The sequence below is a fragment of the Oryzias latipes genome, chromosome 21 (genome assembly GCF_053564925.1).
Source record: "Oryzias latipes strain Hd-rR chromosome 21, Olatipes_Hd-rR_3.1".
NCBI lineage: Eukaryota > Metazoa > Chordata > Actinopteri > Beloniformes > Adrianichthyidae > Oryzias > Oryzias latipes.
In genome coordinates this window covers 1,474,797-1,499,314 of record NC_136257.1, presented here as the reverse complement: position 1 = coordinate 1,499,314, position 24,518 = coordinate 1,474,797, and the positions used below count along the sequence as shown (strand labels likewise).

Genomic DNA, 24,518 nt, shown 5'->3' with positions numbered 1-24,518 from the left:
CTTTGTCATCAACTTCTCATGTTTTGAACATGATTATTGTTTTGATTCTTTCCCTAGAACTCATTCTGATCTCTAGCCTTTTGTCGAAAATAAAATAGCTTATGAAATGTATTCTATGCTCTTCATCAAATGCAGAACAGCCCAAAGCTCAGTCGCAGCCGTGTTTGCGTGATCCCGTTTTTACACGCGGTTTATGTGCTGACACGCATGTCCATACACACACACACACACACACACACAGACAGAAAGCACTGCAGCCATGAAAAACCCTTTATTGTGCGAACCGGAGGGTCGTGTAAAGGAGATCATGTGACCTCAGCTTCCGGCCTGTCAGGTGATCAAACAGAGCCCAGATCAGGTGACACGGCTCAAGGCGGCTCAGAGTCTCAAGAAGAGCTTGTGGTTTTGGGGGGGGGGGGCAGGGCCCCGGCAGGGCCCCGCCCTCCTCCCTGCTCTGGTAAGGCAGGGGGCGTGGCATCACAGCTTGGGGTGGCTGCCCAGCTTCGTCTTCAGGTTCTCCGCCAGCTTGTCCAGGAACTCAAAGGTGTTCAGGTAGTCGGTGCGGGCCACACTGCAAACACGGAGAGGCGGGGCTTACAGACGGAGAGGCGGGGCTTACAGACAGACAGATGCTTCAGATTCCTGACATCTGCATCCCTGATCTGCTGCACATGAAGCTGGCGCACACAACAAACCCCTAAAGAAGCTGATGCTGAAAGACTGATTTAGTGTCACGCTGATCAGCGGAGGAGTCGTTGTCTCGACAGACTGGAACGAGTGCGTGTGTGGGACAGGAACGAGTGCGTGTGTGGGACAGGAACGAGTGCGTGTGTGGGACAGGAACGAGTGCGTGTGTTGGACAGGAACGAGTGCGTGTGTGGGACAGGAACGAGTGCGTGTGTGGGACTGGAACGAGTGCGTGTGTGGGACTGGAACGAGTGCGTGTGTGGGACTGGAACGAGTGCGTGTGTGGGACTGGAACGAGTGCGTGTGTGGGACAGGAACGAGTGCGTGTGTGGGACCGGAACGAATGCGTGTGTGGGACAGGAACGAGTGCGTGTGTGGGACTGCAACGAATGCGTGTGTGGGACAGGAACGAATGCGTGTGTGGGACTGGAACGAGTGCGTGTGTTGGACAGGAACGAGTGCGTGTGTGGGACTGGAACGAGCGCGTTTGTGGGACAGGAACGAGTGCGTGTGTGGGACAGGAACGAGTGCGTGTGTGGGACTGCAACGAGTGCGTGTGTGGGACAGGAACGAGTGCGCGTGTGGGACAGGAACGAGTGCGTGTGTTGGACAGGAACGAGTGCGTGTGTGGGACTGGAACGAGCGCGTTTGTGGGACAGGAACGAGTGCGTGTGTGGGACAGGAACGAGTGCGTGTGTGGGACTGCAACGAGTGCGTGTGTGGGACAGGAACGAGTGCGCGTGTGGGACAGGAACGAGTGCGCGTGTGGGACAGGAACGAGTGCGTGTGTGGGACAGGAACGAGTGCGTGTGTGGGACTGGAACGAGTGCGTGTGTGGGACTGGAGCGAGTGCGTGTGTGGGACTGGAACGAGTGCGTGTGTGGGACTGGAACGAGTGCGTGTGGGACTGGAGCGAGTGCGTGTGTGGGACTGGAACGAGTGCGTGTGTGGGACAGGAACGAGTGCGTGTGTGGGACTGGAACGAGTGCGTGTGTGGGACAGGAACGAGTGCGCGTGTGGGACAGGAACGAGTGCGCGTGTGGGACAGGAACGAGTGCGTGTGTGGGACTGGAACGAGTGAGTCTGTGGGACTGGAACGAGTGCGTGTGTGGGACAGGAACGAGTGCGTGTGTGGGACTGGAACGAGTGCGTGTGTGGGACAGGAACGAGTGCGTGTGTGGGACTGGAACGAGTGCGTGTGTGGGACAGGAACGAGTGCGTGTGTTGGACAGGAACGAGTGCGTGTGTGGGACTGGAACGAGTGCGTGTGTGGGACTGGAACGAGCGCGTTTGTGGGACAGGAACGAGTGCGTGTGTGGGACAGGAACGAGTGCGTGTGTGGGACTGCAACGAGTGCGTGTGTGGGACAGGAACGAGTGCGCGTGTGGGACAGGAACGAGTGCGCGTGTGGGACAGGAACGAGTGCGCGTGTGGGACTGGAACGAGTGCGCGTGTGGGTCTGAAACGAGTGCGTGTGTGGGACGGGAACGAGTGCGTGTGTGGGACTGGAACGAGTGCGTGTGTGGGACTGGAACGAGTGCGTGTGTTGGACAGGAACGAGTGCGTGTGTGGGACTGGAACGAGTGCGTGTGTGGGACTGGAACGAGTGCGTGTGTGGGACTGGAACGAGTGCGTGTGTGGGACTGGAACGAGTGCGTGAGTTGGACAGGAACGAGTGCGTGTGTGGGACTGGAACGAGTGCGTGTGTGGGACTGGAACGAGTGCGTGTGTTGGACAGGAACGAGTGCGTGTGTGGGACAGGAACGAGTGCGCGTGTGGGACTGGAACGAGTGCGCGTGTGGGTCTGAAACGAGTGCGTGTGTGGGACGGGAACGAGTGCGTGTGTGGGACTGGAACGAGTGCGCGTGTGGGTCTGAAACGAGTGCGTGTGTGGGACGGGAACGAGTGCGCGTGTGGGACAGGAACGAGTGCGCGTGTGGGACTGGAACGAGTGCGCGTGTGGGTCTGAAACGAGTGCGTGTGTTGGACAGGAACGAGTGCGTGTGTGGGACTGGAACGAGTGCGTGTGTGGGACGGGAACGAGTGCGCGTGTGGGACGGGAACGAGTGCGTGTGTGGGACTGGAACGAGTGCGTGTGTGGGACTGGAACGAGTGCGTGTGTGGGACTGGAACGAGTGCGTGTGTGGGACAGGAACGAGTGCGTGTGTGGGACAGGAACGAGTGCGTGTGTGGGACTGGAACGAGTGCGTGTGTGGGACAGGAACGAGTGCGTGTGTGGGACAGGAACGAGTGCGTGTGTGGGACAGGAACGAGTGCGTGTGTGGGACTGGAACGAGTGCGTGTGTGGGACTGCAACGAGTGCGTGTGTGGGACAGGAACGAGTGCGTGTGTGGGACAGGAACGAGTGCGTGTGTGGGACTGGAACGAGTGCGTGTGTGGGACAGGAACGAGTGCGTGTGTGGGACAGGAACGAGTGCGTGTGTGGGACAGGAACGAGTGCGTGTGTGGGACTGGAACGAGTGCGTGTGTGGGACTGCAACGAGTGCGTGTGTGGGACAGGAACGAGTGCGTGTGTGGGACAGGAACGAGTGCGTGTGTGGGACTGGAACGAGTGCGTGTGTGGGACAGGAACGAGTGCGTGTGTGGGACAGGAACGAGTGCGTGTGTGGGACTGGAACGAGTGCGTGTGTGGGACAGGAACGAGTGCGTGTGTGGGACTGGAACGAGTGCGTGTGTGGGACAGGAACGAGTGCGTGTGTGGGACTGGAACGAGTGCGTGTGTGGGACAGGAACGAGTGCGTGTGTGGGACAGGAACGAGTGCGTGTGTGGGACAGGAACGAGTGCGTGTGTGGGACTGGAACGAGTGCGTGTGTGGGACAGGAACGAGTGCGTGTGTGGGACTGGAACGAGTGCGTGTGTGGGACAGGAACGAGTGCGTGTGTGGGACAGGAACGAGTGCGTGTGTGGGACAGGAACGAGTGCGTGTGTGGGACAGGAACGAGTGCGTGTGTGGGACTGCAACGAGTGCGTGTGTGGGACAGGAACGAGTGCGTGTGTGGGACAGGAACGAGTGCGTGTGTGGGACCGGAACGAGTGCGTGTGTGGGACCGGAACGAGTGCGTGTGTGGGACCGGAACGAGTGCGTGTGTGGGACCGGAACGAGTGCGTGTGTGGGACCGGAACGAATGCGTGTGTGGGACTGCAACGAGTGCGTGTGTGGGACAGGAACGAGTGCGTGTGTGGGACAGGAACGAGTGCGTGTGTGGGACTGGAACGAGTGCGTGTGGGACTGGAGCGAGTGCGTGTGTGGGACTGGAACGAGTGCGTGTGTGGGACAGGAACGAGTGCGTGTGTGGGACAGGAACGAGTGCGTGTGTGGGACAGGAACGAGTGCGTGTGTGGGACTGGAACGAGTGCGTGTGTGGGACAGGAACGAGTGCGTGTGTGGGACTGGAACGAGTGCGTGTGTGGGACAGGAACGAGTGCGTGTGTGGGACTGCAACGAGTGCGTGTGTGGGACTGGAACGAGTGCGTGTGTGGGACCGGAACGAGTGCGTGTGTGGGACCGGAACGAGTGCGTGTGTGGGACAGGAACGAGTGCGTGTGTGGGACCGGAACGAATGCGTGTGTGGGACAGGAACGAGTGCGTGTGTGGGACAGGAACGAGTGCGTGTGTGGGACAGGAACGAGTGCGTGTGTGGGACTGGAACGAGTGCGTGTGTGGGACTGGAACGAGTGCGTGTGTGGGACTGGAACGAGTGCGTGTGTGGGACTGGAACGAGTGCGTGTGGGACTGGAGCGAGTGCGTGTGTGGGACTGGAACGAGTGCGTGTGTGGGACAGGAACGAGTGCGTGTGTGGGACAGGAACGAGTGCGTGTGTGGGACTGGAACGAGTGCGTGTGTGGGACAGGAACGAGTGCGTGTGTTGGACAGGAACGAGTGCGTGTGTGGGACTGGAACGAGTGCGTGTGTGGGACTGGAACGAGCGCGTGTGTGGGACAGGAACGAGTGCGCGTGTGGGACAGGAACGAGTGCGCGTGTGGGACAGGAACGAGTGCGTGTGTGGGACTGGAACGAGTGCGTGTGTGGGACAGGAACGAGTGCGTGTGTGGGACTGGAACGAGTGCGTGTGTGGGACTGGAACGAGTGCGCGTGTGGGACTGGAACGAGTGCGTGTGTGGGACAGGAACGAGTGCGCGTGTGGGACAGGAACCAGTGCGTGTGTGGGACTGGAACGAGTGCGTGTGTGGGACAGGAACGAGTGCGTGTGTGGGACAGGAACGAGTGCGCGTGTGGGACAGGAACGAGTGCGCGTGTGGGACAGGAACCAGTGCGTGTGTGGGACTGGAACGAGTGCGTGTGTGGGACTGGAACGAGTGCGCGTGTGGGACTGGAACGAGTGCGTGTGTGGGACAGGAACGAGTGCGTGTGTGGGACAGGAACGAGTGCGTGTGTGGGACTGGAACGAGTGCGTGTGTGGGACAGGAACGAGTGCGGGTGTGGGACAGGAACGAGTGCGCGTGTGGGACAGGAACGAGTGCGCGTGTGGGACAGGAACCAGTGCGTGTGTGGGACTGGAACGAGTGCGCGTGTGGGTCTGGAACGAGTGCGTGTGTGGGACGGGAACGAGTGCGTGTGTGGGACAGGAACGAGTGCGTGTGTGGGACGGGAACGAGTGCGTGTGTGGGACTGGAACGAGTGCGCGTGTGGGTATGGAACGATTGCGTGTGTGGGACGGGAACGAGTGCGTGTGTGGGACTGGAACGAGTGCGTGTGTGGGACGGGAACGAGTGCGTGTGTGGGACTGGAACGAGTGCGTGTGTTGGACAGGAACGAGTGCGTGTGTGGGACTGGAACGAGTGCGCGTGTGGGACAGGAACGAGTGCGCGTGTGGGACGGGAACGAGTGCGTGTGTTGGACTGGGACGAGTGCGCGTGTGGGACAGGAACGAGTGCGCGTGTGGGACGGGAACGAGTGCGTGTGTGGGACTGGAACGAGTGCGCGTGTGGGACAGGAACGAGTGCGCGTGTGGGACGGGAACGAGTGCGTGTGTTGGACTGGGACTGGGACTTAAAGGGCTATGGGAAGCTCCATGCTGGACTTTTACTGCTTGTTTAGTTGTATTGAGTGAACAAACAGTAATTAATGTCGGACAATGTCCTTAAAACCTGTGTATTGATAATATCCTACATACTTATCAGCCTAAAAATAAGAATATAATTATTTGTTAAAATCTACTTGACAGCAAACGTTAGTTGGATTTGTTTAAACTTTCCCAAAATGTAACCTTGAGTTTTTTGGTTAACAAACTGTTGGTTTAATTTTTTACCTGAATTTACTCACCTGGTTTACCTCATGTTGGATCATTAATGTACTAACCTGCTTATTTATTGCTCTGTTTCTGAATGTTTGAAGGTTTTTCAGCAATACTGTTACAACGGGTGAATAAAAACGTGACAGAGTGAAATCCTGGGTCCTGTCCCTTTGCAAGTGTGGGAGGAGCAATACTCTCTCTAACAGCAGGTGTGTTTTTTTCTTTAGGAATCTCCTGTTCTAAAGTTAGAACTATTAAACCTAACATCTTCATGACACCTTTGACCCCCCAGAACTGACTTGGACAAGCCTTTGATGCAGATAGCCAAGTCCTTGGTCATGAACCCAGCCTCAATGGTTTCAATGCACACGGCTTCCAGAGACTCGGCAAAGACGCGCAGCTTGCTGTTGTCGTCCAGCTCGGCCCGGTGCAGGAGGCCCCGTGTCCATGCGAAGATGGAGGCTGAAGGAAGCGCAGAACATGAACAGACCACATCAGAACCAGCTTCTGAACCCATTCACTGGTGTTTCTTTCCTACCAATGGGGTTGGTGGAAGTTTCTTTCCCCTGCTGATGCTGTCTGTAGTGCCGTGTCACGGTCCCGTGTGCGGCCTCTGCTTCTACGGTGCGTCCATCAGGACACACCAGCACGCTGGTCATCATCCCGAGAGAACCGTACCCTGAGGGCGACAGGCAGAGGTCAGGGAAGTCCAGGAAGAGCCGTCTCTGCCTGTTAATCAACACATTTCTGCTCTGACCTTGTGCCACAGAATCAGACTGTACATCTCCATCATAATTCTTGCAGGCCCAGACAAACCCTCCTTCAGATTTCATGGCTTGAGCAACCATGTCGTCAATCAGGCGGTGCTCATACCAGATGCCTTTGGCCTCAAACTGAGAGCGGTATTGCCTGAAATGCAGACATCCGCTTAGAGTTCTGCTGCAGTGAATATGACAGTTTGGTGTACATTGTGGTGTCCGACTCCAGGCCTTAAGGTATCCCACATCATTTCCAACCGCCCCCCGCTGCTTCTCATTGACACCCTTGTTGACGTTGTAGGTCCGTACTTCTCGTAGATCTCCTGGAAGATGTCTTTGAAGCGGCCATCGTACTGCTTCAGGATGGTGTTCTTGGTGCTGAGGTACAGAGGCCAACCTTTGGACAGAGCCATCTGAAAGGAGCTGTGGGCAAAGTCCTGTATGGACTTATCCGTGTTGTACATCCCTAAGGCCACACCCCCCGTGCCTGGAAGACACAGACAACACGGACCAAACACAGGTCAACCGGAGGAGACCTATGGTCAACGGTGGCGATTAAAGGTCAACGGTGGTGAGCTGTGAATGATGAAGTCATGTCTGTGTGTGGCCTGGTTTATGCAGAGAATAACTATAAAATCTACTATAATAACTACCGGTACTTTGTATTTCTGTATAGTACTAACCCGAACAAAAACACGACGCCACAGCTGTTCTCTACTATGTAAGGGATAAAGCCGGGCGAGGTGTTCACTGTCATAACCTAATGCGGCTGATCGCATGGGACAGGGAACTATGCAGTTAGGTCTGCTGATTTATGGTATATATTAATAGTTTATAGCATCATACATTGTAAAAATGTTCTGGCTTGCTCAGAAAAGTGTACTTTCGTACGTTAAAATAGAGAAATCTGGACCTGACAGGTTTTTTTGTATTAGGAAAACGTCATAAAACCACTTTTTAGTTGTATTTCATCTTTTTCTGTGTCACAATGTAACAAATTTCAATGAAAAATGTAATAAAAATGAGCATTTTCATAGAAAATTTAGATTAAAGATAGAGTAAATAATTACAGATCATGATTGACAGCAGTAAACCAAACTGTGGTAACCTGGTGGGCCTGAGGCCTACGTGTTTTGGTTCTTGGTTTCATGGTATCACTGCTTCTCTTACCCTCAAAGTTGTGCACAACATACTTGACTGGCTCTCCGTTCACAGGCGTGTATATGATCTCCACCTTTCCAGGACCGGCTACAACAAAGTCTGTGGCTTTGTACTGAGAAGAAGAGGACAGCGGCAGTGATAACAGAGAGCAAAGTTCCCGGAGTGCAGCCATAGGACGTCCATTGCTCAAGAGCAGACACTGACGACACCGCTGTTGACCTTGGCACAGTCAGGTGAGCTGCCATTACCGCTACCAGAGAGCTCACCTGGTCTCCGTGGGCGTGCCTGCCAATGATGATGGGCTTTACCCAGCCGGACACCAGGCGGGGGATGTTCTTGCAGACGATTGCCTCCCTAAACACGGTGCCCCCCAGGATGTTGCGGATGGTCCCATTGGGTGAACGCCACATCTGCTTCAGCTTGAACTCCTCCACGCGTTTCTCGTCTGGTGTGATGGTGGCACACTTGATGCCCACGTTGTAACGGCGGACCGCCTCTGCCGCCTCGACGGTCACCCGGTCGTCTGTGGCGTCGCGGTTTTCCACGCCCAGGTCAAAGCTGAGCACGCCAACACAGCAAAATAATTAACATTTACTAAAGATATGCAGCAGGAACATGGAAGCACGATGGTCAACAAAGCAGCCTAACAAGAAAAACAGCAGATGGTAGTCGTGCATTGAATGATCGAATCTGGCTAAACCTGCAGAGGAGAAACAGTCCTGAAGAGGCTGACAGACAGCAGGCGCCTCATGTGCATGCAGGCATCTGCACAGGCAGCTTCTGGAAAAACACCAGCCCACTGTGGGATGCCTCAACTTTATGGATGTTAAATATTGATATTTGCACATCATTTTTGAAATGCATGCGGTCAGTGCTGAACTTTTTTCCTGGCCGCCCGGACCCAGAGAAGGATTAGGGTTCCTGTTTCTGCAGCTCAGCGCTCCTCCAGGCGATTTCACCCACCTGGGTGGGTGACAACTAACGGGACGTTCACTCTAGGTTTAACTTTAAATCTGTGCAGGCGATGCAGGGTGGCTAATGTGAACTTCCATTACTCTAGTCGCACGTAAATACATAAAACAATAACATCAGTCAGGTTCATATTCAAGATCTTTACATGTTTGTTTTTGAAAATCTAAAAACTTTTAACTGAAATGTACCAAACTCTTTTTCAGTTTCTATTCAAATCTTTTTTCTCTCTGAATCCTCCCCAAACTCAAAAACCTCCACCTCTGTAGATGTTCCTCCACCTGCAGGAACTCTAACAACCTGAGACAGCTGGTGACGTCATCAGCCTGTTCTAAGCATTCTGTGTTCAGCAGAAGTAAAGATTCAAATAAGATCAAGTCTGATTCACATCTGTACTTCTATTTCTCCATAGGAAACAGTGAAACTATGAAATGTTCCAGCAGTAACTGCTAATGACTAAACACCTCAAACACTCACAGGTGTCACTCAACTGGAAAATGACAAATTTCCATCGGGCTGCTCCAGACCCCCCCCTTTCTGCCCCTCTGTGGCGTTTGTACGTTCGGTGATGGTAATATCACCATAACAACAAACGCTTAAAGAATTCCAATCACAGCTCTCCCCCCTCTGGAGACCCCGGACCTCATCACCCGTCTCCCTCCAGCTGTGATGTCACGCTGGACGCCGTCTTCACTCTGCATAGACAGCTGCTGCAGAGACAGCAGACCAAAACACCGGATCGCCGCCCTTTGTGGTTACATTAACACCAACAGACGTGAACATTCCTCACTTCTGGTCCTTCAGCGGTCCAGAAACTCATCCCAAACTGGAATCTTTGTGGTTTTCTTTCCATGTTTGTGAGGGTTCAGGTTGTCCAGAAGCTACGACATCAGCAGCAGATCGGCTCATGATCCACCTGAGGTTCAGCCTCCCAGCTGGAGGAAAGCCGGGGGGCAAAGACGCCGACCGGAACCAGAAACAGGACGGGGAACAGGCAGGCGTCAGGGTGGATCAGACAGAGGCGCTGAGCGAGCTCGCCGTCACCTGTAACGGCGCAGGCACACATGAGCGCCGTGGCGTAAGCCTCCGACTGCAGACACAGCGCCATTGTTCAGGAGCAGCTCTGACCTTTCACCCACTTACTTCACAGACAGAAGCCATAACAGAGTGAGGAAGACTTTTCTTCTTCATCATCGTCATCAGGAAGACGATGTGTGGAGCAGAGAGGAGCAGTCACAGCTTTATGATGCCCGCTCAGCTGACACGACCCCCCCCCCCCCACACACACACACACACACACACACACACCACCACCACCTTCTGCCTGGAAGCATCAGAGTTTCAGTTCTTCCTCACTGACTCCTGACCCCCTTTGTCCCAAAACAGGAAAAGGAACCAGAAGAACCAGAAGAGCAGGAGGAGGTTCTGAACTTTGTCCCACAGTCTCCTCTGCTCCCCAGATGTTCTGGAAACCCGTCTGACCCCCCAGGACTGGAGTTCACGCAGATGAACTTTGATATTCCTCCTGGTTTATGATCAGCCACGCGCAGTGAACTCTGACCCGTCCACTGTGGACAGCGCGCGCGCGCGCTGCGTCTCACCTGTGCAGGTCCAGCTCCAGGTACGGCAGGATGAGCTTCTCCTTGATGAGCTCCCAGATGACCCGGGTCATCTCGTCCCCCTGCATCTCCACCACGGAGCCGGCCTTGATCTTCCCAGACATCTTGCAGCTTGGAGGCAGCTGGGGGGGAGAAGCAGAGGCAGGAGTCAAAGCCGTCATTCAGGGAGGGGGGGCCTGGGACGCTGCACATTCAACGATCATCTGCGCGCGCGGCGGGGTGAGCCGCTTCCTGTTCCCGTGACCGTCATTTGGCGGCCGATGGCCCTCCGGCCGCAGACGGAGCTGGAGGATCCGGATCAGGGTCCAGGTCAGGTTCAGACCAGCATCAAGCATCTGGCGCAGACGCGCTCCCGGGCCTGGTACCGGAACCTTTTCCTGCCATCCGAACCCGAATGGAGCGCGGAACCGCGACGCTGCACCGAGACGGGCTTCTTACCTCGTTCGGTCCACCGGCAGGGATCAGAGGAGGAAGCGAACTGACGCGGGTCCCCGCTGACAGCAGGGCAGAGCCGCTGGAGCGGGCATGCCCCGAGCATGCGCACAGCCTATCAGCGCCGAGAGCCGAGCGTCCGGACCAATCAGACAAGCCCACACAGAATGAGGAGAAAACAGAGCCACTGATTGGTGCAGCTCAACGTACCTTGTACCACGTGACGAACCCGGAAGCAGGAAAGCTGGGACAGGCTGTTCTTTTTTTTTTTGAGGAAAAATTCTTTGATCAATTGACGGTACGACAAATTACAACATGACAAAAAAAGGGAGGGAAAGAAAAAATACATTTACAGTTTTTTTTCAAAATACGATTTCCTAAAACTTTATTAACAACATGTACAGAAAAGTTTGAATGTGGGACAGGCTGTGCCATAACAGCGTCCAGTTTTTCTCCCCCCCTCACACAAACAAAACAAACACACAAAACTTAACAAAGCGGGATGATCAATGTGACCCAGAAGGATCCAAAGTTCCTTCAATCCAGGGGGTCACTCAGGACCCGTCCTCTGTGGTCTCCTGCAGGAAAATCAGAAGGTTTTTGTTTCTGAGGTAAAAACTGATCCGTAAAGATTGAGAGGTTGTCAGTAAACTGATAACAAGTGTGGCATAAAGCCGAACAGCAGTGGAGTTTGTGTTGCATTTAGGGATCTCATGTGAAGTCTAGTTGTTGAGAAATGGAGTTCAACCAAACACACAAAGTTAGAAGTTTGTTGGAAAACAGGACCTGCAGATGGAATCAAAGTCAGTTACTGAAGAGAGCCAAGCCCATGAAAATCAGCTATTCAGATCACTTCCAAGGGACAAAATGGTAAATGAAAACTTTGAGGATCTCCACTACAGAAACGTTGAACCCGAGTTCACCCATATCAAAGGCTGTGCCAGTGTTGTCTGCTGACATTTGGACTATAACTCGATGATACCTCAGATAGTTTGGTTTATTAAAAATAACTGGGTTATAAGAAAATGACAACATCATTTAAAATGACATCTAACCATTGACTGTACAAGAGAACTGGACTGAGTGACTCCTCCCCCTTGACGTTCCAAACAGGAAGTGGCTCCAAGACGCCAAAATCCCATAGACTTCTATAGAGAAATAAGCAGCTGTTCCTCAGTCAGAAGAACCGTTCTGGATCTTACTTTTAAATGTCACAAATAAAAATGGGCAAGATGTTACGGCGGGAGGTTGAGGGGGTACCCAGATGCAGAGAAGGGGAGGCGGGAGTCCGAGGTAGGGACGGCCCGTTTGACATGGACGCTTCGGCGCTTGTTTCATCTTCATGAAGCTGCGTGGTTCGGCACAATGTTTTGGGGCGTGTGTCAACTAACGCAGAGCATGTGGTTGATGACGTATGAAGCGCCACATGCATTGTTGGGTCTAACCAGGGTCAGGATCAGCGTCGGTTCACTTTACCACGGCTCCTTGGAAACAAAGGACTGTGGCTTGGGGTCGTTTCAACTCGGTTTCTCCTAATAAGATAATACACTACAAACATTATTTATATTATATTTATAAACAGAATACTTTGTATGAATTTACAATGGCGAGTAGTATTTGCAACAATAGAAATAGGTAAGTGGTAAAGGTGGGGCCTGCATCCAGAGGTTCTGGGTTCTTTTACAATGTTTTCTTTTTTGCCTTGTATGTATTTTCTTCATGTATGTGTGTTTTCCTGTGTTAAGCATTTCTCACAGAAAACCTAACTCGTTGTAATTTACATTTTTTTTATCATCATTAACAACATTATTTTGTTTTACATGTTTTCATTATCATTTCCACATTGAAGTGCTACAAAGAGCTTAGATGAAGCAAATGATATACGTCCAGTTCGCCACCAGATGCCGCTGTTCTGTGTGGTTTCAAAGCCCTGAATAGTTGGTTCATTTTTCCGGCACAATTACATGAACCCCGTGAAAGCTTCATGGAGCTAACCCTAACCTAACCCTAACCTAACCCTAACCCTAACCCTAACACTCAAAACAGGGGAAGAGCATAATATGGGCCAGCACAGGAGGAAGGGAAAGACAGGACTTTAATACACTCAGGACAGATTGGGACCAAAAGCAAAACTCGAAACAACAACAAAGCAGGAAACCTTTCATAGGGCTTTTATTTTGGTAACTTCAAATATATTTGTTCTTCAAGGTAATAGGTCAACATTGTCCGATTTCCTCAACAAAACATTTTTCAGTATATGAAAAAAATGGCATGAATATGCCTTAACCAATGTGGTTCTAAAAGTATGATTGAGGAAATAAGTGCTGTTTATTTCCAACATTGCTGAATGTAGCTTCTCCAGTACTTTTAAACGGTCTAAGAGCCTGAACGGTGCTTCAAAAATAAAGAAAAAGAAGGAAAAAAAGGGGAGTTCATTCCAGAGTTTAGGAACAACAGCCTGGAAGGATCTGTCCCCTTTGGTCCGGAACCGTCTGTGAGGAACCATCAAGAAGTTCTGATCCACAGACCTCAGTGCACCAGATGGTCTGTAGGGGGCGATCAAATCAGAAAACATATGAAGGACCCTGACCATGGAGGGCCCTAAAAGTCAACACAAAGATTTGATATTGAAAGCGGTAAACAACCTGGAAGAGCTTTGAGGATCTCTTCTTTTAGTGCGGCTCCAGATCCTCGACAGCAGAGTTCTGGATCAACGGCAGGTGAGGAAAACAGACTGTTACAGAAGTCTGGCCGTGTAGAAACAAAGGCATGAATAAGAAGTTCCAGATCTTCACATGACACTGAGCTTAGAAATGTTCCACAACTGGAAGAAACAGTTCTTGGTCAGCTGTTTGGAGTGCTGCTCCAAGTTTGATTGACAGCCTGGCCAAGAGAACCCAAAAACATACTAGCAGCAATGCGGACTGCAGAAAATAATGTAAACAGCAGGTTAATCAGGCCTTCTTTTAAAAACAGGGACAGTCTGGGGCTCATGGGTGGGTGGGGCCTTGTGCTGGTGGTGAGGGGAGTGGTCACTGGCGGAGCTGCAGCTCGTGCTCTTTGTGTTAAAAATAATGTTTTTTTTCAATTGTAATCCAAAACTCAACTACAAAAATCTTCAAGTCCAGCTGAAATGACAGGCGGGAAAGGCAGAAACGTCCTGACTGCAGACAGTTTTAGTGAGTATGCAGCACTTTGAATCCACTGATGCTTCATGTTCACCTTTTGAGCTGGAACACATGCTGCTTTGGTCTGATGGGTTTCTGCCTGAACCACAATGAGAAACACATACAGGCTGCCATAGTAATTCTACACCAACCAAAAATTGCTCCTCCCTTTTCTATCAAATTATGAAAAGTATCAACAGCATGGGAATGAAACTTTAACACCTCACAAACAAAACTTGCCTTTTGTAACTTTCTGCTAGGTTGCAGAGATTTTGATGAATGTTTCATTTTACGAATTCTGCAGCAGTAAAAGTGAATGTCACAGGGCGATTTTCCATTTGTTTTTTATTACTGTTTTTCATTGATCCTGGTTGTGTGACCTAAAACTCCAAAGACCCTTGAATGGCTCATGGCAAATCTGCTGATGAGTCGCAGGTGTGTGTGATGAAGGTGGGTTGGAGTTTTGATCCTTTCTAAAGGATGAACAGCCAGACTTGGGACAGGAAAAAAGGAAAACCACAGGATCGGCATAAGCAGTGTTGGAGCACCAGCAATGGGAGCCGCATGCATAGCAGGCAGGCATTCAGCCAGCCAGCCCCCCCAGGAATTGAATGTTGTAGAGCAGGGGTCACCAACCCTGTGCCCGCGGGCGCCCATGAAATATGAAAACAAATATAACTTAAAGAAATAATCAATAAAAATGAGGGTCTATTACAAAAGTTTAAATAGATCAAATCAATTACACAATGTCTGGGCTTTCTTATGATTCATGTAATGTAAAGATTTAGAGAATAGGTTGAGATGGTTGAGTAATCCATTAATGTGAGGTTTCACTTTTAAGAATTTACAAGAATGAATAAAATGCTTTAAAATTACAATCAGTGCATTAATCAGAAAGTCATTTTTGTCAATTAATTGTAATTGAATTTTAATTGTATTCCAATTTAAAGGGTTAATGATGAAATTTTTGGATTTGAGCCAATTATGAAAAGAAGACCAAAACTCTTTTACATGAAAACATTCAAAGAAAAGATGTTCCACAGTTTCTACATCATCTCCATAAAAGACACAAAGATCACTGTCCCAGTTAAAGCCAGAATGTAAAAAAGGATTGGAAGGGTAAATATCATTTAACGGGAATGCTTCAAAAATAGCACTGCTCAGTAAATCAATATAATGTGATGATCTGGGGGTTAGCCCCGCCTTCAGCTTTTAAGACTCATGGGAAGTGGGGAATCTTGGTTGTGTTAAATCACTCACCATAAGTGAGGGAGCTGTGAGCAGAAGTGAAGTTAATGCTGTTTGGCTGGTGTTGGGTGTGCTCAAAATAAACGGACAGATATGATTGTCCGCTTACTTATGTGAGTATCGTTTTCAACAAACCGGGGTTGTGCTTTGCAAAGTGCCCGGGTAGCTGGTTTGGACATGTCAAGTGTGGCCGCAACTAAGTAAGAGGATAGTGAATTAAGACTCGGGCGCAACGGTACTTTCCTAGATAGTAGGGGGTGGCGATTCAGTGCTTGCTATTAGTAACTGATGCACTTTAGTTCTGCTATAGTGAAATATATGGCAGAGTATGGAACGGCCTGAAAGGGGAGAGGTAGTGGGGGCGATGGTTGCGAGGTAAAACGGCGCACAGAGACCATTGCGCAACACCTGGATCATCGGGTGGCTTAAATTACTCAGCTCATTCTAATAATGTCATTCTTCACTAACTGTTGCGGACATTTTTAATACTTGTCAGTATTTTTTCCATATACATTTCCTTTCACGGTTGTTTACTTGGTGATAGTAACGGGGCGGGTCTGGGGGTCGATTCTGCGGGTTTTCTTCCTCATCAGAATCAACATGCGGTCAGTGGAGGCTGGTGAGACTTTACCACATGTGTCCTCGTCCTCGCCATCATGAGCAACTAATGAGAAAACAAATGCGTGTCCACTAATCTGTTCTATGGATGGAATTGATCATTTTAGTCCTTCTTTCCCTTTAAATCTGTGTGTTTTATGTATTTCTTGTTCAGTTACAGCGAAGGCTGCGAGGTGAAGCAGAACATGGAGCGTATCCTCACGGCCGACCTCACAATCCTGTAAACTGGCAGGATTTATGTGTCTTTAGTTTACTCACAGTATGCTGATGATGTAATGCTTTAGTTTTAATACAGAGTCGACATTTTCTTTGACATATCCTCACTTTCTATTTAATAGTTAATACATTTCACGTTTGTCTAACGTTAATTTAGAAATGAGACAAAAACACAGAAAACCATATCGACAAACGCACACAGTTAAAAACATACATGTCAACAAATCAACACATGTCTTAACATACAACCACAAACACTACAGACACACACTGTTGGAAGATAGTAAGGTTGGGCGATGTCCCTTAAATTGGCAGTTGACGATGTTTGCAGTAAACAATAGGGATGGAAGATGATATCGTCGGGGGGGGGGGCTATTTTTAATCTTTCGTTCTCATATAATTGTTATTCGTTATTTTACTTTATTACCGGTACTTAATGTATTTTATTTCCCAACTAATGACTCATCTGCGATGATCCAGTATAAAGTGAGGGAAGTGACTTTAACAAAAAAAGTAACAAACAAAATAGAAAAGAAGTGGTCCGCTCCCGCACTTAACTAGTCAAGTGGACCGGCGGAGCGCAGACTTACAGCTTTGTGTTTGAGGGGAAGGGGGGGTGCTTTGTTACGTGTGCGCTATGTGTGGGAGACTTAGGACTGTGATCCGTCCCGCAGCTCTAGGGGAACGAGCTACAGAACTCAGAACCGGGTCTAAAAGTGTGTGTCTCGGAGCAGAGCTCGGACCGTCAGCACACACACAGCGGCTTTGGGGCGGTGTGTGAGCTTCAAAGCAGAAATGTGTCTCAGTCCTTAGAAACCGTTTGAAAAATCACATGGATTTGTGTTTCCAGTCGTGTCCCGACTAAATAAACGCTGATGTTATTCTCACATATTGACGTGCAGCCAGGATGCAGATTGCAGCATTTCCTGCATGGATTATTCATGGCTAATGTCGTTAGCCCGTGTTAGCATACGGCTAACCCTGGCTTCTTTCCGGCTCCATTCTTCAACAGAAAAAGCACTGACCACACAGATTAAAATGAAAATGATGAGCGAACAGGGGCTTCATAATAACCGTAACTTTAATAAAAGCACGTTTAAAAGATCGTCTCGTATATTACCGAGCGCTGTGGATCATGGGAAGTGAGGCCCACGGCAGGTGAGACAGTGACGTCATCAGTCAGATTTACAAACAGATGAATCCTACAGAGAAGCTCTTTAAACCGTTTGGTGTTTTGTTTCTGACTGCCTCTGTGTTTAACAGGTCAGCTGTCACTCCTCCTGGATGCTTCCTCCCTCCTCTACCTGCTGCTCTCTGGGGAGGGGGGCTCAGCTGCCTGCACTTAGTAATCGAGCGTTTTTAAGTTGGAGTCTCTCAGTCCTCTGTGTGTCACTGTTAGGTCTGTGGTTCTCCTGCTCAGCTGACACTGAGGTCTGCTAGTCCTTTGGGGGTATTTTTTTAACTTTGCATTGTTCATGTTTTTGTCTTTTTGTAGTTTTCCCTCCAGTGAGATTTGTTTTCCTGTTCCCACCTTGTCATTTTTGGTTATTAATTAAATTGCTTCTTGGTGCATTCCAGAGACTCAGCCTGATCCTTTCTGCACTTGGGTTTCTGTCATTCCAGCATTGAAGAAATCACAAAGGTGAGGAAGACGTCAGGTAAAGTCCTGCCGGTCCCCAGAAGGTACATTCATTAAAGTTCCACAACCGATCCCAAACCCGCCCAAAAGTCGGAACAAACCCCCCGTATTGGGCTGGCAATGTTGTCCCTACTCACTAACTTGTGAGTCTCTCCACTTGCTGTTGACTGGAATATACCTTTGCTGCAGAGGGGCGGGGGAGGGCCAAACACTTTTACATGATCAACCTTATTCCAGTTCAGTGATTTGGATTCATGACAGTTAAATAATGATGGACGTTAACTGTATTTTAGACACTTTTATTGAGTGTTCAGCCTGGGGCCCCTACAGAGTTGGGGGCCCCAGGCCATCGCCTACCTTTGCCAGATGGTAAGTCCGCCTCTGTTGATGAGTTAAACGTTGTAGGGCGTGCGCGTGCTCGCTGATTTGTCAGTCCTTTTTTTGAACAGCAGATGGCGCTCTTCACACAGTATATTCACCTCACATGCACGCGCATGGCACTCATAAAACCTGCAGATGTTCCTGCACGAGCACGCGCCTTTTTCTGTTCATGGACCTATAAGAAACCGCAGCCCAACTCAACCTGTCGGAGTCACGTGACTCCCAATTGTGACACGATCGCCACGAAACTGTGAAGTGAGGGGGAGGGGGGGGGGAGGGGCGTGCTGCGTTCAGACTCCGTCCGTCCATCCACGCTTCATCTGCCTCCTGCCGGCGCGCACGCCCGTCATGTCGCGATTGTTTTCCTCCTGAGTTTGGAGCGTGCACAGGTGCCCCCCCACCCCTCATCCTCTGCACCGCACTGATTATGGTCACAGCCCCCGCCGTGCCAACGTGGATCCCTCGCGCGTGTCTCGGATCGGTGCGCTCCTGCAGGGGCTGGGATGCGCGCCGGGAACGTCCCGCTTCCTGCCAAGTTTTGGGTCTGAGCCGGAGTCCAGGGCCCCCCCGGGGCGTCGCGGCCAGCCCCCCCGGAGCAGGATGCCGGTGATGAGAGGGCTGCTGGCCCCCCAGAACACCTTCCTGGAGACCATTGCCACCCGCTTCGATGGCACCCGTGAGTACCGGGGGGGGGGGGGTCAAAAGTTGTCCCTGCAGACTTCATCCTCAGAGACACTGAGGGGTGTGTGTGCACAGGGGCACAGGGGTGGGCGTCTCTCTTCGCATCCTTACGGTGTTTTTTTTCGTAGCGGGGGTGTCTGATGGGATGATGAGTGTTTGGAGCCATGCTGGGGGGGGGGGGGGGGGGGTCGCTGACAGCACTTTGATTGGAGCTTTTATCATGTTGTGTTTGTCTGTCACTCTGAGTCTTTGTGTATCTGTGTGTGAAAGTGTGAGTAAAGTGTGTGTATCTGTGTAAGTGTTTCTGTCATTGTGAACAGGAGTGTGTTTGGGTTTGTTTGTCTGGTTTTGCATACTTGTGTATTTGCGTAGTGTGTGTTTGCATATGTTTAGCTGTCAACTTGTGTGTTTGTCTTTGTGTGTTGCATTTGTGCATACGTGTGTATATGCGTTTTTGTGTGTGAGGGGCTGTGTGTGTGTTTGTGCATTGAGACACCTGTGTTGTAATGTTGGGCTAAATAAATAAAATGGAATTCTTTGAGTGTGCTATAGCAGCGGTCCCCATCTTGAAATCCAGGCGTGAAACGTATGCGTGACGTCTTACCGGTACGTGGCGTTGAAATGGTTGGGGCACGTGTGTGAGCGTTTTTGGGTCTCCGTGTGTGAGAATGTGTGTTTGTCTGCATGTGTTAGTGTGTGTCTGTAGGTGGGAGTGAAATGTGTGTGTCAGTAAGGTGTGTGCATGAGTGTGTGTTTTGCTTGGGTGTGTGTTTGTGTGAATGAGGTTTGTTAGTGATTGTGTGCTCCAGCAAGATGGTGTGTGTCTGTGTTAAGTTAAGCTTGTGTGTTTCTATGTGGCATTGTTCATGATGTGTGTGAGAGATGTAAGAGATGTGTGTCTGTAGATGTAAGTTTGTGTGTGAGTGTGTTTCAGTTTGTTTATGAGTGTAAAATGTGTGTGTGTAATTGTGGGTGTGTGTGTCTTGACTCCATGGAGAATGGAGGGTAAATGAATCTCATCTATCTACTCACACATAGAAGTGTGATGGTGCTACAAAGCTGGACAACTGTGTCTCTGTCTTCACGCCCACTGTGACAGAAGGACGGCTTCACTCCGTCCTGACCGCTTCCTCAGTGAGACGTCGTCACCAGTGGAACGCCCAAAGCACCGCTTGTGTCCATCATGAGTGTTTTTGGAACCAAGAGGAAGATTTTTGGAGATTCTCGGGGTTAATTGTGCGGCCTGATCTTCTCCCAGGTCGTTTCTCCACACAGCTGCAGTGGTTGTCGTAGAAGCTTTCAACACACAGCAGTGTGCACAACGTTTGCAGGCAACAAGGCAGTTGATTTTCACTGAGTATCCAGACAATCTGACTGGAATTTTTCATTTATTCTATTTGCCCTCAGATGTTGTGTTGATTGTCTCCTGTCTTGAAGTAGCATAAAAAGATGTAATGTGGGAAATTCAGAGTTGCTTAGGGAATGAAGGCAACTTCATTTGTTGGCCAACACTTCATAAACTGAACTGACACTGAATTTTGAGAAAGAGCCCCCCCCCCCGGTCACATATGTGATGGTTTCCTGCCTCACCGGAGCCTGAAGGATTCACCTCATCTTGACCCACATGATGGAATAACAGCCTTCATCTAAAGAGAAGAGGATTTTAGGAGAAGCCGTCGCCATGCAGCTCACGCCGTGGTTCTGCATGCAATGGTGCTACTTTACATTTCTGAGTGTGACTGCAAAAGAAAGAGTTACAAGCTGGAGCTGTGAGGAAGAGGAGTGTGAAATTACCTCCTCACTTTCCTCTAGTGACACGTCACTGACGCTTTATTTCAGTTCAATGCTTACCAAACCAAGCACTCAACCTTTTTCAATGCAGTTGGAGATGGTAGGGTCAGAATGAACGGTTTACACGCACCACCATCGGATCCACAATCGGCAGAACCCGCCTGTCTCCATCGGAAGGACATTCTGATCCGAACGAGTCTGATCGTATTCCGAACGGCGTGTTTTCATGGCGCCTTTTTATTCTGATCAGGCGTTTTTTCCGTGTAAACGCAGCTACTGACACAAAAAATGAGAACTTTGGGTTCAACAGGAGAAGGTTACTCTGAAGATTCTGGCTGAACGATTGTGAACCATTGAGTCTAAACAGAAATGTAGTAAGGAATATGTGATTCAGGCTGAACACGTGGACATTGACTATACATTTGTTAAGTTTAGCTCAACATACATGACTTTGGCTGAACACAGTAACAGGAAGCATTTGGACAGATGTGCCAGCTGTAAAGCTGAGTTTACGGGTCACAACGTGTCTTTTGCTGTTCCAACCGTTGGAGGAGGGAGATTTCTGGAGGGAATGATGCAGAGCTGCAGAGGAATAATGAGGGGGGGGGGGTAATGACAGCATTTATTCACTGCAGATTTGATTAAGATGTTAAATTCAAAAAAGCTGGAGATGGAGGAGGACAAGTGGCAGGAAGAAAAACGGATTGCCTCTTCTTTCAGAGGATGTTGGTGTTTCCTGCTTCTGTTCATGCGTTTTACTTTATGACAGGAAACAAACGACGTCTGACAGAAGAGATCAAACACTAACTTAAGTACATTTTACAGCTGCATGGTTTCTAGTCAAAGGATGCTATGGAGGATGATCAGTGCACTTCTTCATTCTTTTTTATTGATGTAGACTTTCTGTCTGTGAGACACGTTGATGTTTAATGGATGCAAAGCAAATGATTATTCTTCCACCGCCATGCTTGCCAGTATCAGTGTTGTGATTTGGTTGTTTTTTTGTTGTAATATTTGTCTCCTGCATTGGTGCCTGTGAAGGCTGGCCGTGACTCCGCCCACTCACCTGTGGGTCCTGTTGAGCGGCCACAGCTGCCTGAATATCTGCTCTGCATGGAGAAGTCCTCTCCGTGTCTTCAGTGCAGCTTGTTTTGTGTTCTGTTAAGTTTTTTTTTTTTTTTAACTTGTCCTGTCCAACAGCTAGGCAAACAGATGAGAGCTGAGGGCCTCTTGTGTTGGACATATTTTACTTTAACGAGAGGGGTTATTAATCTTCAGACAAACCAAAGGTATGTCTGAATAAACCCCTTTTGTAATTGAGGCCAAACTTTATTAATTTCAATCATGTTTGAAAATCTTTGGTGTTGGACCGGACGGAAAAGGAAAGAGGGGAAGAAGAGAGAGGGATGTTAGAGAGAGGGGGGGGGTAGGAGGGTGATAATAGGAGGGGAAGGGGGGTAAGACCATGAAGCAGCATAAAGCAACAAGTTTACTGGTTGTTAATCATTACGGTAAGGTTCAAATGTAGTACAAAAAGGGCGGGGCCTGTCCACACACACACTCAAATGTTATAAACACACCTGCTAGCTGCAAAAATGTCCACCTGTGGACATGTACACAAAACAGATAGTGTTCACACGCATACTTATGCCTTAAAACCAACTAGTGTGAAATATTTCAGTCATTCAATCATGCAAACTGTTAGTGCAAAGGTGAGCTAACACCTGTGCTCAGGTGAGTGTTTATGTTCTTCTAAAATGGATGGTGGAACGTGACAAGAAGGAGGGAGAGTGCCCAGCCATCCCCACCCCAAGACCCCCACCGCAGCAGCAGCGGCAGCCGGAATCCCCCCAACGCCACACGGGAACCGGCAGGGAACAAACGCCGCCCGGGCGACCAAGCCCGCCACCCAGGCCAGGGCCAGCAGGGCCGCCGCAAGGCCCCTAGAGCCAGAGGCCAGGGAAGCACGGAGGGAAAGAGAGCGCCGCCCCAGCCCAACCAGGAGAGCAGCCCCCCCGCCGCGCCGGGAGCGCCCAACGCAGGGCCCCACCGGAGAAGGACGCCCACAGCCCCAGACGAGCACCCCACCACCACCCAGGAGTTCCGGGCATCCCCCCGCCCCAACCCCAGGTACGAGCCAGGACCCCCCAAGGGAGACCCGCTCCGCACTCCAGGCAGCCATCCGCCCAGCCCACGGTTGGTCCAGGGAGGAGCAAGGCAGGGGCCCACCGCCCCCGCCCAGGAGGGGGGAACCCCGGGGAAAAAAGAGGGCCCACAAGGGGTGTTGTAAATATGGCTCGGCCACAGTTGGAAATTTGGCTGGGCCCAGCGCTCAGGAGCAGGGACCAGAACCCACCCCCCAGGGACACGAACACCCCCGGCTCAGATGTAATGTGAACCCCCCCGCCGCGCGGAGAGAGCACCGCCGGGCCCAGGAAGCCGGCACCCCGGGGACACGGCCGCCGTTGCAAAGGGGCCCGTACCCCCCACCAGGGAAGAGGCAGGGGACAGACGGACCCAGGTCCCACCTTCCTTACAAAATGTGTGTGCGTGTATGTGTGTTTGAGAGGGTGTGTGTGTGCATGTGTGTGTGTTTATGTTGGGATGTATATATTGAGGGGGGAGGGGTGTGTGTACTAAGGGCGGTGCAGTTAAAATTGGCGGGTAGGGCACTAAGGGGACATCTCCTGATTACTCACAGTGACGTCCCCTCACCCTCCCCACCAAGGGGCCCTAAATGTCTAAGGTGCGGTTAAAATTGGCGGGTAGGGTGCTAGGAGGACATCTGCTGCTTGCTGGCAGTGATGTCCAAGCACCCCCCCTACCAAGGACCCTATATGTCTAAGGTGCAAATAAAACCGAAAGAGGGGGGGCCCACTCCATACGGCAACCATAGGAGGGGGGCCACTGCCTAGTAACCCCCCCCCAAGGCCCATCGCAGGCTAAGCCCCCCACCCCCTCACCCTAATATGAGGTTACATGAGGAAGGGGGTAAGTTGGGGACAGCTGGTAGACTGTCCCACGGTGGTCAAACAGCTGTCCCCCCCCCCCCCCAGCAAGGGGGCCAGGCCCACCCAGCCCAGTGGCCCCACCCCCGGAGGCGCCGACACCCCAGGCCCAGCACCACCCACCCCACACAGAGAGAGAGGAGCCAGAAAGCGTCGCCCCCCCCCCCCCCCCCCCCCCCCCCCCCCGGAGCAAGCCCAGGCCCCCACCCCCAAACGCCGGCCCTAGAAGAGCTCTGGTCAGGCCTCGACGGGACCGAGGCAGCCAACCGGCCGGGGAAACCGCCGATGGTGTTCTGTTCAGTTTTATCCTGCCACCTCTGACTTTTGGGTCTATGGTGGTTTTTGCTTGGAGCCAGGCCCATTAGAAGTTTCTGACAATGTGTTAATAAATTTGGAGTCCAGGATTTTTCTTCCCTGTGCCAGCTTTCTCGCCTGACAGTGACAGGCTATTGGTTTTCCAGATCTAACACTTTGTGTTGTCATAACTTGTGTGTATTGTATCAACCTTCAGGATTTTATTTTTTTGAACCAGGCTGCATCTCATCTGAGCCTGGGGGTGACCGTGCCCCCGTGGTGGTGGTATTGGTCCTTGCCTCCGAGCGTCAGACCTGTTCATAACTCCAGCATACGGGGAGTCTGGTCGGCAAATGATTACAACGCTTGTCAGGGGCCACAACTTCTCTTAGGCGCCCTTCTCTTGGGCGGCGGGGGGGGGGGGGGGGGCAGTGGCCCTTAGATTAATCTCTCCTGGACTTCCTGTTTGTTGGGAAGGTGGCTGCCTGCCCTCCCTTGGGGGACCGTGGTTTCTGCTTGGGGTTGGGGTAGGGGAAGGACTCAGATACCGATATCTGCAGAAATCAAATGAC

At 50.9% G+C, this 24,518-nt stretch overlaps 1 protein-coding gene across 1 annotated transcript; it reads right to left on the bottom strand.

Moving 5' to 3' along the window:
- Positions 1-256: 256 nt before the first annotated feature.
- idh1 (isocitrate dehydrogenase (NADP(+)) 1) lies at positions 257-11,067 on the bottom strand. The gene is made up of 9 exons (XM_078939046.1): positions 10,910-11,067; positions 10,454-10,593; positions 8,150-8,441; positions 7,893-7,995; positions 7,032-7,209; positions 6,722-6,873; positions 6,503-6,643; positions 6,264-6,426; positions 257-571 (listed from the first exon to the last, which is right to left on the bottom strand). The coding sequence occupies exons 2-9, from the start codon at positions 10,573-10,575 to the stop codon at positions 478-480; spliced, it is 1,245 nt and encodes a 414-aa protein (XP_078795172.1). The 5' UTR covers positions 10,576-10,593; positions 10,910-11,067; the 3' UTR covers positions 257-477.
- Positions 11,068-24,518: the final 13,451 nt, after the last annotated feature.

Coding starts and splice junctions, on each gene's coding strand:
- idh1 (XM_078939046.1), bottom strand. CDS start 10,575: ATGTCTGGGAAGATCAAGGCCGGCTCCGTGGTGGAGATGCAGGGGGAC. Junction 6,874..7,031: donor TTCCAGGAGATCTACGAGAA/GTACGGACCTAC, acceptor TCTGCATTTCAG/GCAATACCGCTCTCAGTTTG. Junction 572..6,263: donor TGCATCAAAGGCTTGTCCAA/GTCAGTTCTGGG, acceptor CCGTGTTTGCAG/TGTGGCCCGCACCGACTACC.